We start from the raw sequence: 13,376 nt of genomic DNA on the forward strand, positions 1-13,376 counted from the left end.
GTGGTTTGTGTTTGGGTAACTTTCATGTTCCCCAACTTTTGAAATGATGTATCTGGGTGTTTTACCTGAGTCAAAAAGCAGGTTAGGCTTTCATGAAAACACTGTGCTCACCTCACCAGTGCAGTAAACCCTCCAACCCACTACATATGTGTCTTTGCTTCAATTCAGCACCGACGGTGAGAACACTGGGGAGCTGAGGCCAGAGACATCAACCGGAGTCCCGGCCACTAGGGGCCAGTGGCTCTAAGCCGAGGCCACTGCCACCCCCTTTAGAACCTTTGCAAAAGCCTGGGAGTGGTTTGATTTATTGTAACTCATTGGCTCTAACAGCATCTCGTAGGCAGGGCCCAGGATGCTGAAAATCCTGCAAAATGTGTGACATTCCTGCCCCTTGCGGAATAGTCCCCTCTGTAATGCAAGGAGCTTCTCCACTAAGAAACCTTAAAAAGTATCCCACTACCTAATTCTTCAGGAAAGAAAGAAAGGCACAGAGGCATGAGGTTTCTTGTCCAAGGCTGCACAGCAATTCCATAGTTAAAAAAGGTCTGACCCTTCCAACTACATCTCCTATTTCATCCTCTCATCACCCAGCTACCCACCCCCCATTCACCCAAAGAGCCTCTAGCTTCAGCCACTGGGAATGGTCACACCGACTCACCTGCCCATTTCTCACTTCCAAGCCTTTGCCAAAGCTACTCCTTCGGCCTCCAGCCCTAACCCTGACCCCGACACCACTGCATCTTTCTATGCCTGGATCAAAGGCTGCCTCCTCCAGGCAGCCTGTCAGAGTCCCATCTCAGAACCAACCCACAGCAGTCTGTCTGTATGCCGACTTCTGGCCTGTGTGCCAATCTGCCTTTGTATGCGAGTCATCTGTTACCATTACCATCAACAGTATGGGGGCAGCTGCTCTACAGCCATTATGCCATCCTAGGGTCACAGCAGTCTGCTGAGGCAGGTCATCTGATCCCATTTTACAACTTGCTGGAGGTCACACAGGTGGTAGAATGAGGGTTTGCTCCCATGTCTGACAGCAGAGCCCACCTCACGGCTACGAGGCCACCCTGTCTCCCTGCACCTCCTGTCTAGACAGTGGGGTCTTTGAAGGAGGAAGCCATGTCTAATCCATCCATCCACGCTTACCTTATGTCAAACTCCATCAAGGATGTCTAAGAGCCCGGGACAAGAACTCCGCTGTTCTGCCTCTGGGTCCAGGACCTGTTCATTCCATTAGGCCACCGCTGGCCCAATGACCTCCCTCCAGGTACTTGGTGAGTGAGTCAGGGGCAAGACCATACAGTGCGAAGTTTCCCACGGTTACCTGCTGCCCCCCCCACCCCAAGAACCCACTGTAGTTAATTACAGTAGTTTCCATTGCACAGTAAAGGACGCCCAGTCATTGCTTCCTGGCTCAGCAGGCTGCTTGGGGTATCACAATGGGACAAGGCTCATCAGGGTGTCCAGCACTTCCAGAACCTTCTGTCACATCCTCGACCAGTCTGGGTGGGAAGGCAGTGGGCACACAACTCAGAACCCCTCTCTGCAGAGGGCCAGGCCTGGCAGCCATGCAAGCAGGGCCTGCGGACTGATTGATGGGGAAAGAAAACACGGGGGGATGTCACTCATCCCTCCCCCCCTCTGACATGGGCTCCTGGTGACGACATGGCAGACATGTTGGGCAGAAGTCACTCTTCCATCTTTCTCCTTCTAATAGAACCCCGTTTTGTCTATCTGGTATACCTGGTGTCATATTAGGCTCTGGGCTGCAAAGAATGAATATTTGCACCTATGAAAGGTACAGCCAAGAAACAAATCTTCAGCCTCTTTACACAGCTCAACTCATGGTTCCCCCAACTCTAGGTTTTATGATCCCACTGTCTCTTACTTCAATCCCAACACCTTTCCTTGAGTGTGAGAATAAAGCAGATCTTTGGGCTGAAAATGTGTGACACAGTCATGGTCACGGTTGTACATTAGAAAATGAAGGAAAAAGCGGTCTTTACGTTAGCCCTGTATAGATGATGAAATCTGGTTCTTGTTGATGGAAATCTTTCCTGACTCACTTAAATAGTGTTGACAACTTTACGGGAGCCCCAAGTAGACTCATTATATACAGTAAGTCCTCACTTAACGTCAGCAATAGGTTCTTGGAACTGTGGTGAAACAAGGTGTAATGTTTTTTTGCCACAGGCTAATGATATAAACAAGAGTTAACTTCCAACGGCATCTCATCAACATTGCAATGAAAGGATGGTAGTCGAGGACCTGCTGTACATATATTAAAGTGAGTGTCACACCACTAAGCAATTATTTATTTACCTACTCTACCGTGAGCCCGTCAAGGCAGACACTGACTTATTCAACCCTGTATCCCCTATTCCTAGCCCAAGGCTTGGCATCCAGTAGACCTGAAATCAATGTCTGCAGAATGATCATACTTCGAGTTTAAACAGCAGATATTGGGGGAGCATATATAGTAAACCTAAAAAAAAAAAAAAAAAAAAAAAATTAAAAATTGCTCCATGAGGTTTCTTCCCGGCCAAATAAGGTGTTGAAATCCTGGCACAAAAGAAGATTCTAGAAATCTCAATATTCCCTTTTCCATTCCAGAATCCTGAAGGTCAATGTTAATTACTTCCCCAGGAAAACAGAACTGAGGCAAAGGGCAGAAATCAGGGCACCCCACTTCACAACCAAGATCCTGCCATTTTTCTCAACCAAAGATGTGTTTGTAAGAACAAGCGGAATTTCTATTTTAATCTTGTTTTGAAAATGCTAATGTTTCTCACGTTGTAAATTTGTACCGTTTTTCATTCTTTGAAAGCGACCCAGAAGTAATAGTGTCAACAGGACTGAGGTTCTCCGTGCTTATGTAAAATAACTCTCCTGTTTTATTTGGTGAGAATTACTAATATGTGAGCGGACCATACTTTCAACAGGCTGATGCCGACCACGGCCAAGTTCCATGGTGCTTTTGAGAACTCTACAATCCTGGCACATAGAAGAGCTCAAAACGATGAGCTATCATTAGCTACCAGGCACTGAATCAATCGACCTATTTACAAATACTTTTAATTCAGTTTTTTTCTTTTTTTTCCCGCAGTGACATCCTTAATAAAAAATTAATGAGGGGTGAAAACACGACAGGATTACCATGAGCTTTAGGCCACGCTGCCTTTACTTAAGAACCCCTGAGGAAACACAGAAACGCGTGCGAACCTCACGTCACAATAGTTCCTTCACTGTAGAACTTGACAATGGGTAGCAGTGCTATTGGTGCCCTCCTGGACCACCTCAGTACCCTCTCCCAGCGCCTGCCAAGGTGGCCTTTTGCAGACAAACGCCTTTGGCCAATATCCCCCATTTTGTCTCCGAGAGGAACAGCCCTGGGAGCAGCCCCGAGCCAGTGATGGATGGAGTTCAAGGAGAATTCTGTGCTGTCTACACTGCAAGTCAGGGTTCCCCACGAGGACTGAGTGTCACCTGTTCTCCTGGTAAACTGCCTGATGCTGCAGTCTTCCAGTCTGCTTTCCCTCTCCTGTCTCATCTCCCCACATTTCCCCACAGTCCCCGATTTTACCTGTTTGTCCAGTTTTTCTTGGAATCACTTCCTCAGTCGTGCACTCTCATTGGATAACACTGCTTCCAAGGGGGCAAAATCCGTTCTGGTGGGGGACAGGTGTGAAAAAAACTTACTCTTTTTATGTATCGAGCCCAGATATACACATAGGCCATAAAGAGACACACAGGATAGCTATGGTATTAAAATGTCATGGGTGGGGGCAATTAGGAGGAAAGACTGAGCAAAGGGGAGAAAGTGAAACCAAGATGGCGCAACCCTGTGTTAAATACACCACGTCTACTGAGAGCCTTGCCTCGGGGAGCTTCTACCAGTGTTTCCACCCCACTGAGCGATGCGTGAACGACCTCATTTAACCCTTCCAACAACCTGGAAGGCAAGGAATACTAGGTCCATTGAGCAGATGAGAAACTGAGGCTATTCAAAGTAAAATGACTTGTTGGCGGCTGCAGGGCAAATCAGTGAGATTCAGAGTTAAAATCCCGGGGGCGGGCCTCTCAGCCACACCTCAGGAGAACCATCCAGAAGGAGCAGCCCAACATGGCCCAGGGAAATAACTCTATACACGTCAGTTAATGTTATTAATGAAAATAAATCAGGTTCCCATGAATGGAACCGATGGTGGTGCTGCCCCACCGGTGACATTATAAACAACGCCAATGGATCCAAACATTTGTTATCATTATTAGGAAGGTTTTGAATGCCTTTCAGCTGCGTGGCGATCAGGGACAATTTTATATGACTCTTGGTGGACGACCGGAAGTGAGGATGGGGGCGTGGAACAAAGGGGTCTGGACACTGGAAATTTCAACAGGAAGAGAAGCCCTTCTTGGCAAGAGGCCGGCTGGAGCCTGCGTGCAACTGCCTGATCAGCCCACAGCTGACTTTACTTTCGTCTGTTCATTTGATCAGATCCTAAGCAGCAGGTAAGAATGCGCTGTTGGAAAGCAGCTGCTGGAGGACCACGAGGGGAAGCCAGTGTGGCCGGAGGGAAGCCAACCTTGAAAGAAGCAGCCCTGAGTTTGCGTCCTCCCGTTGTCAGCAGAGTGACCTTTGGCAAGTTCCTAACTGCCCTGGGCCTCACTTTCCTCTTCTCTACAGTTCCCTCCAGCTCTGGGTTTTGTAATCTGCCGAGTGACTCTCTGTGCCGGGTCCGTCAAAATCCCATCAACTGCTGTTAAGTAACTTATCTGCTGGTAGGTTTGATCAGACCTGCTGATTAGTAAGTCCTGCTGGTTTCATTTTTTTGGACAGCCATCAGTAGGCGGAGAGGCATCCGTAACCCATATACATGGATGAGATAAAGCGAAAGCTGGAATTTTAGGAAAGGGCAGGCGTAGGGAGATAAAGCGGGTGACAGTGCTAAGTGACTTTCCCTTAGTACAGAGGGCAGCGCCTGGATGGGCATATTCCCCCGGCTCAGTATTCTCAAGTCACGTTAGGTGATATTTCACCCCACCCTCCCCCAAAAGACATCCGTAAAGGTACAGACGGGCTTAAGCTGCTATGACAAGTTTAGAGAGACTCTCAGGGGTCAATGCCACAGAAACTATGCACAGGCTGCCTGCTCCTCGGACACAACACCGGCTCAGGAAAACCAGACTTGGTGATTTGTAAGTCAGGACTTGCTGTGACGGCTACTGTCACTAATATATGTAAAGCATGGTGTTGCCCAAAAGGGGGCTCTCATAAACTATGAAATGATGTAAAAATGTAGGTTATTATTGGTCCGTTGCTATTATATGCCCCAACTCCACTGCAAACTCTTAAGGGGTCCAGGTGACATTATTTATACTTGTATGTCTCACAAAGGACAGGAGGATGGAGAGGAGGAAAGGAGATCGCACCCTGAGGTCTTCAGCCTGGAGGGAAGGCCACCTCAGGAGGAAGCCAATCAGAGACTATGTGTGGGACGCTCCATGAGCCGACTGCATACGTATTTACTCTTTTTCATTCGTAAACTACGTGCAAGAAGCCATCTTGTTCCTGAGTTACTTGTTTTCAGTCTCTCTCTCCATAGAGAAAGAATTATGGCTCATGTCTCTCAATCGCCTGGCACGAGGCTTGGCACTTAACTCTGTGTGGCCTTGAAATAAATGCACCTTTTTAGCGTATAATTGTCATTAGCTAGACAAAGCCCACGGTGGAGAGGAACCTTGAGACACGGTCTATATAGAATCCACGAAAGTAAGAAAATGTGTTCTTACATATATCACATCTTCTTTATCGGATCGTCTACTGACCGACACTGAGGTTGCTTCCATAGCTTGGCTATGGTACATAAGGCTACAATCAACCTAGGGGTGCGTCTATCTTTTTGAATTAGTGTTTTGGATTTCTTCGGATCAATCCGTAAGTAAACTTGCTGGGTTTTCGTTCTGCCTTTGCCCGCAGAGTGACCTTTGGCAAGTTCCTAACTTCTTAAATCCTTGATTCTCAATAATGAGAAGGAAAGTGACACAACTGAGGAAGGAGATGTCAAGAGGAAGATTAGTGGGGTGAAAAAAAGTGGGGATGGACTGAGCTGGTTAAGACGACTAACATCAAGTGAGAAATGAGAAAGAATAAGATCCATGGGGAGCAGAAAAGGGGGACAGTGGGCTAGAGTCAGAGAAATAGGACTGCTGAGAGAACTGAAGCCAGCTTTGTCTAGAAAAGAAAAATAATGTCGCTTCAGTAATGAATTACAAGTTGTCACACGGGATGAGATGCTGCTTGAAGGGATTCCTTCTGCCTGGGGGCTGAGGTTGACCAGATGTCAAAACTCTGAGATTTCTGTCAATATTAATGATGTTATTATTAGATTATACATATATTCCATCAGGGCAGATATTAGATTATATTATTTTTGTTTTCTTTACTGCTCTATCTTTAATGAAGAGTGCCTGGCCCAAAGAAGGCACTCAAGAAATATCTACTAACTGAGTAACATTAATACACAAATAACTATTATTGCTCCTTTCTTCTATGCAAGGTATTCTTAGTTTCACAAGAGCCTATACTGATAACATTTTTCAGATGAAGAAACAGAAGCTCTTCTCTGTTTTTTCATCATAAAAGGGGATCCCAGTAGGGTCGTCACAGAGTCACAAGGTTGTCAAGAGGCTAAATACATTAATACATAGAATCACAGCAACAACTAACATTCTTTGAATGTTTTCCATGTGCCAGGTATACAACTTGCCCAAGACTATACCAGCTGTGAGAGGCAGAGCGACTTCGGGAAACCTAATTTCTCTCATCCCAAACTTGCCAAGACTCTGCCTGACTGAGGAGTCTGCGTGGAAGTCAAGTGTCTCTCCTCCACGTTCGGGACCATAGATGGTTTAGTTAACATGCTAAGTCCACCAGCCGGGTCTCTTACATTCCAGAGCAGCTGATGGGTGCTTGGGTCTCGCCTCTCAGTCTCACCTGCCAGATGCCCCTGAGGCCAGTCTACCTCCGAGTATAACCGGTAGGCATTCCCTGTGCTCATTTCCCCTTGGTCTGTCAACAGGTGAGTGACTGAGGATACCCAGCTGACCGCGGAAAAGTTGTCAGGGCAGTGGGATGCTTGTGCAGTGCCACCCCAGCAACAACGCCAACAGGAAGCCAGCGTCTCACTCACAACAGGCTAGGAAGGGGTGTCCCTAGACAAAGCCAGGGCAGCACAGTGGCTGGTGTGTATGACTTTTAAGGAGACCCCTATGCAGAAACGACTAATGAATACTGAGTTCCTGATACGGGGAGAATTTCATTTATATACACTATTTCCTTTACATCTAAAATCCACCCTCTGACCGGTCCGTGTTATCGTCTGCAACGACAGGTCATTTCCAATTTAGCTCATGCAAAGTCACAGATGTAAGGCAGAATCCAGATGTGAACTCCAAGGTCATGGCCAAATCTCTGCCCACATTTTCTATAACATCAAAATGCTTCTCAGTCATAAGGCTAAAAAAGCAGAGAGATGATCAGCCTTACTGGGCTCAAAGCACGGTCTCCCACCTGTTCCCCCTCCCCCCATAGTCCATTTGAAGACTTCTGAGAGCCATTCTTATCATTCAAATCCTACAAGGCTGACCTTGGCTGCTTAGTGTTGTTGTGATAACAGTAAAGCCATACAGAACAGTCTTGGTGAACCAGGCATATTCTTTCACTCATCCTTTCAGCAAATGCTCACCGCGTCATTTCCAGGGCCTGGCAGCCTGCTGGGGACTGAGAATGCTAGAGAACAGCAGAACCCCTGCTCTTAAGGAGCTCTCCACTCAATGGACAAGATGAGCAGGCCAATCAACCCAATGCAACGTGCGAAGTCCTAGGATTGGGGACGCTGCAGAGGAGGGGCAATTCTAGTTCAGTCTGGAGGGTCAGGGAAAAGCTTCTCCCAGAGGAGGTGACACTGGAGCTGGGCCAAGTGAGTGGCCAGGAGAAAGTAGGGGAGGGGCATTTAAGGCAAAGGGAGCAGGGTGTGTGTGGGGGGGGGCGGTCTTTGATTTCCACATTTGCTGTATTCTATCTTTAGGATAGAGGGGGGAAATTACATCTCATGGGTCAGGTTCTTTTTTTCTTTTCTTTTTTTAAAGCATGTACGAGACTGCGAGCCCATGGTTAGCCCAATTTCTTGGCACCCTTATGCCATTAGCCACAGCTCACAACTGGAGAATGGATGCTCTGAAACATGAATTTCAGTGTCTTGTAAAAGCCTGAATCATCAATGAAAGGTTCAATTTCGTTCGCCTGACTGGACTTCCTCCGAAGCTGGAGCGAGGATGTACAATGCATCCATTAACTAGGTAGGCTTCAAAATCAGGATCTCACGCCCAGCCCAACATGGGTTTTCCTGTACAACTCCCAGTGAATCACAATCCACATTCCCACCAGCACCACAGCTTCTCCCATATTTCCCTAACAGTGCGGTTCCCGGGGTTCTGACCATCCCGTTTTGATCCCAAATTCCGTTTCTAGCCATTTGCCAAGGAAAAGGAAACAGGCATTACTAAGAGCCTGCTGTTTACCAATAGGGTCGGGGCACCCAGTGACCCATAGTGAAATACTGCGAATGTTGGCAAGGGTCAGAACTGGGATCTGGGCTCAGAAACGCTGACCCACTGCACTCAGATGTGTGCTCCATAAACATCAGCTGCGGACTCTGGGACAAGTGGTTTTATCTCTGGAAGCTTTCATATCCTCATCCACAAGATGTAGATAATGATTCCCACTTCCTAGGACCATGGTGACAATCCAATGGTCTGCATGTCTGAAAATACCGGCTAGGTATTCAACTCCTGCCCCTCTCACTGTCTTACACTTTTCCTGGATCCTCTCTGGGAAACTGAGGCTGCAGGTTCTGGCATTCTCAAACTTGCTTCTGGGTGATGGAATAATTCTAGAGAAGGATAATTGTGGCTCTGGCATCTTAGCTATCCCTTCCCCAGACTGGGCAACACAGGGCTGGGGTGCTGTCTGGAAAATGTGGGAGAAGTAAGAGGGAGCCCACAAGCTCTGGTGGGACCCCAGGTTCGAAAGTCAGCCAATACATGCTGACTGCCATTTATGTGCAAAAGGACATGTGAGTCTGTGTATGTTTGTGTGCACGCAGCTAATTTTTGTGTCTTTTTGCATTATCACATATTCCAATATTAATTTCAGTTCAATTTAACTAAATACAGCAGACGAATGTATTTTTCATCTCTTTTTTCCACCTGAAAAAAGCAAATGGAAGAGCCACAATTGCTAATCCTTCTCTCCAGCTACTAACACCTGCAAATACACGCGGTCGCCGAAGGTTGGACCCCCCCCAAACCCATGTTCCTAGCTGGATGCTCCCTCCCTCCTGCTGGTTCCTCCGTTTCAGGGGAGGCACCGTCTCCAAGGGACCATAACCTCTCTGAAGAAACCTGTTGCCCACTCAGAGGTTCTGTGTGGATGCCCCCACCTGGTGGCCAAATTTGGAAAAGCTTTCCAACCAAGGAAGATTGGCAGGTAGTCCAAAGCTCCCTGAACTCCCTCAGACCCCATCAGTCATGGGTCAATTGGAGGAGGACAGAGAGGAATATCTACTAGTAAAGGCACAAGAGGGGTCAAGGTCATGTGCAATTCTCTGCCCAAACCCTCGTAAAGAGACAGCCTCCTGAAAAGCAGCCATCAGAATGACTAAGCCACAGACAGGAGGCAAGGGGTAACTGGAAGTGCCCTGCCAGCTCTGAGATCTGTGCTGACAACCCTGATTTCCCCTCCTGGGTGAGGAGCCAACGCTGCCATCCTTGCCCTCTCCCCAAATTTAGAAGGATGTTCTATCCAGAGTGGCCGGTGCAGAAGGGAGTTCCATCTTCCTTTTGGCCACGTATTTAAATCCTGATTAGCAAGGAGACACTTTCTAGGGGAAAGGTGCCTGTGGGCAAGCCTCCAGCCCAGGCCCCTTCACAGGCCCCAGCCCCTGCCCAGCCAAAGTCAGAGAAGGGGCAGCAATTGAGGCTGAAGGGATATCAGGACCAAATCAGGGAGATGTTTCAGCCAAAATAAGCCCCTGAGGCCCTCACCTCCCGCACTAAGCTCCAGCCTCTCAGTCTAGGCTTAGAGCCTGACACACACACTCTCTCTTCCTCTCTCTCATTAACTTCCCCCCAAAGCACTCAAAGACATGCTTTTTGACCAGACCAAGCCCCCAATTAGAGCAACCAGGATCTTTCCTATACCAGGACGGAGCCCTAAGAAGGGTGGTACAAGCAAGCAACACACACACACACACACACACACACACACACACACACACACACCCCACTGTGGGTACCTCCCATCCCCAACTCCAGGATGTATCATTTAAACTCTGCAGCGATCCCAAGAGAAGGGACCCGCCCCAAGCAGAAGCACAGCGCGCAAGGGAGGGTCCGCTTTACCCTGCTCCACCTCCACATTAATTGGAAAAAAAAAAACCCACAGAATTCTTTTAAGCTTGGATACCAATATCCGGAGAAGATGCGGTACACGCGCACCCGCGCGCACACAAACGCCAATTTAATCTCCGAAACAGCCGAGGAACCGCGCTTGGACCTTTCACGCCTCGGGGTCCAACACCCAGAGACCCATCCAGCAGAGACGCACGCACTGAGGGCGGGCTGGTCTCCTCCTCAGCTCCAACCCTCCACCCGAACCCCAGCCTGCGCCGCCGAGGGGCGCCAGGTACTCACACGAGCGCGTGGTAGAGCAGCGCCCAGCCCCGCGGTCTCTCCAGGGCGTCGTAGATCAAAGTTTGGATGCGCCGGCACTTGGCGTTGTTCCTCTTGACGGGGCGGCTCAGGGGGGTCTTGGCCAGGAGCCCGAGGCCCTGCGGGGTCCTCCGCAGCCCCTCGTCACGGCCGCCGCCCTCCAGTAGCAGGGTCCCGTCTTTGTCAGCGCCGGCCCCGAGCGCCAAGGTGACTTGCTCCGCCTCGCCGGGCGCCAGCCCCACTTTCCGCTCCTCGTCGCCGGCCGCCGCTGCGTCCCCTCCGGCCGGGTTAGCGGCCCCGCCACCTCCGCCGGCCCCGTCGCCGCCGCCGCCAGCCGCCCCCGCCGCTCTGCGCGCCTTGAGCCCCATCTACCTCGCCCCCGCCGGCCGCTCCGCCTTCTCCGCTGCTGCTCCGGGAAGAAGGGGCGCTCGGGGTGCGTGGACGAGGTGGCGGCGGCGGCTGCAAGCCCGGGAACTCCAATGCCATGATCCGCGCGCCCCTCCCCACCCACAGCCCCCAAAGCAGGCAAAGGCGGGCCCCCCGGGGGGCAGGGGAGGCCAGGCGGGGCGAAAGGGGGTCACATCCCGAGCGGGTCAGCCGCGGGACCCCGAGGGGCGCGGGCGGGGGGTTGCGGGGAGCGGGCGAGGGCGCGCGAAGCTGGCGCGGAGGCGGCACCCGGGCCGGCGAGCCCGAGACAGCATCGCAGTGTATTTACAAGCCCGGTGCCCGCCCGCCTCCTCCCTCCTCCGCGCTCCCACCGCGCCCCTCCCGCCCGCTCCAGCCTCAGCCCAGCAGCAGCAGCTGCCTGTCAGCGAGCGAGCGCGAGCCGCGGGCCGAGCGCTCGCCGCCTCCCTCCCGCCTCGCCGGGGTGGGGCCGTGTCGCCCGCCCCGCCCCGCCCCGCCCCGCCCCCGGCGCCCCGCCCCTCCCCGCGGGCGTTGGGCTTTCCCTGGGTGGGGCGTGGCGGGCCGGGTAAAGGGGAGGAGCACGGGGGGATTTCGTCTTCCTCTCCGCCTTGTGGCCGCTGCAGCTTGACGTTTTCTTGTCACCTGCAACCGGGCTTCTGGGCCTCAGAAGTCAAACCCAACTTGCTGGGTGGGCCAAGGCCGAGAGCACCTAGAACCCACCGGCTCCACGGTAGCAACGTGGCTCCCCAGGCCCTTCGGTTCATCGTTCGCCGTCGGTACTGCCGCTGTCACCTCCGCTGGCCCTTGAAGAGCACCTCCGCCAGCTTGGGTGAGCAGAGGGCTGAAGAGACGGAAAGAGCTCGGGAATCCGAATCCTCGTTTCTCCCTTCGCTCCTAACCTGTGCTCTAGGCCAGTCATGCCCTCCCTGTCTTGCCTGAGTTTCTGTTCACTGGCACATAGAATCCATTACTGCACCTACAGGAGTGAGCTTCTATCGAGAGGGCGATGTTCTCAGACCAGGCCACCCAAGGTCCCTCGCTCATTAAGCTTGCATTCTAGGGAGACGTGGAAGACGATACCGGAAAAACAAACATAAACCGTATAATTGCCAATACTGCTAAATGCGGTGAGGAAAGGAAATGGGGTGTGCCAAAAGTGGGGAGCTTTTTTATGTGGGCTGGTCCTGGAAGGCCTCCTTGTGGAGGTGACATTTTGAGATGAAACCTACACGACAAGCTGCTTCAACTATGGACCTAAATGTCCAGAAGAGCCTTCCAGGCAGCAGGAATGCGAGTGCCCAGGTGAGGTGTGGCTCCAGGTAACTGTACCTGTACCAGGGAGAGCAGAGGGGGTGGGGCCACAGTTAGGCAAGGGCTGGATCTTGTAAACCTTTGGCAGAGGACAGTGCAGGTCCTGCACTTCTAAGTCCTCTGCTCCCTCCCACCATTGCCACCAAGGTGGGTTAGAGAAACCCTCCATTCCTGTGGTACCAGGTACCTTCTTCACTTCCCACTCGCTCCCCTCCTGCCTGCTGGCTTGGGAGGAAGAGAGAGGTTGTGAGCAAAGCCAAGCCTAGACTCTTTCCTTAGTGTATAAGACAAGAGTCATCAGAAGGCCTGCAATGCAATGCCAGCTCTGGGTTTGCCTGGCTGCTGGTGTTGGCCAAGGAGAGCGGAAGAGAGAAAGCAAGGGAGGGGAGGAGAAGGGAGAAGAGATGGAGGAGGAAAGAGGGGATGGGTGAGGGGAGGAGAGAAGGAAGTGTGAGTGAAAGAGGTGGGAAGGAGAGGCGTATCAGCGGAGGACCTGTATGAAAACCATCTCAGGGGAGAACCTTAGAAATTTCAGAACCAAGAAGGATGGAGTTTCAAGAAGGGAGTTCAATGATACTACAAGGCGGAAATCATTAAGATGGTATCATATTGGCATGAAAATAAACTTCTTGATGCAACAGAATAGTTTGCTCTGAACGTGGCTTTAGTCGTGTGACAACCCGACAGAGAAAGGTTATGCATGGGGTAGTGGGCTGAGGGGTGGGTTTTGTAGGGCTACATGAACTAGCAGTGCTCCCTGTACGGTAGGACCCCATAAATGTTTATGAATAGATTAGTGCTCAGCAGAGAGTGGGAGCTTGAAAAGTCAGTGCAAACTCTGGAATGGAGGAAAAGCCCAGAGAAGGGGCATCACCTGGGTTTGAAAAGCTCCC

The 13,376-nt window shown here is 50.9% G+C and overlaps 1 protein-coding gene across 3 annotated transcripts in view; it reads right to left on the reverse strand.

Annotated features, from left to right (window-relative positions):
- KCNQ3 (potassium voltage-gated channel subfamily Q member 3) overlaps positions 1-11,570 on the reverse strand; it is a 225,297-nt gene extending 213,727 nt beyond the window's left edge. The window contains exon 1 of one of the 3 annotated variants that reach the window (XM_033126086.1): positions 10,750-11,567. In XM_033126086.1, coding sequence (XP_032981977.1) covers positions 10,750-11,135 — 386 coding nt within the window. In that variant the 5' untranslated portion in view covers positions 11,136-11,567. Of the gene's footprint in view, positions 1-10,749 lie in introns of all 3 variants that reach the window. The other 2 variants (XM_033126087.1, XM_033126088.1) reach the window with 2 other exon arrangements.
- Between the last annotated feature and the right edge of the window lie 1,806 nt (positions 11,571-13,376).

This window comes from Rhinolophus ferrumequinum, chromosome 14 (assembly GCF_004115265.2).
Source record: "Rhinolophus ferrumequinum isolate MPI-CBG mRhiFer1 chromosome 14, mRhiFer1_v1.p, whole genome shotgun sequence".
Taxonomy (NCBI): Eukaryota; Metazoa; Chordata; class Mammalia; order Chiroptera; family Rhinolophidae; genus Rhinolophus; species Rhinolophus ferrumequinum.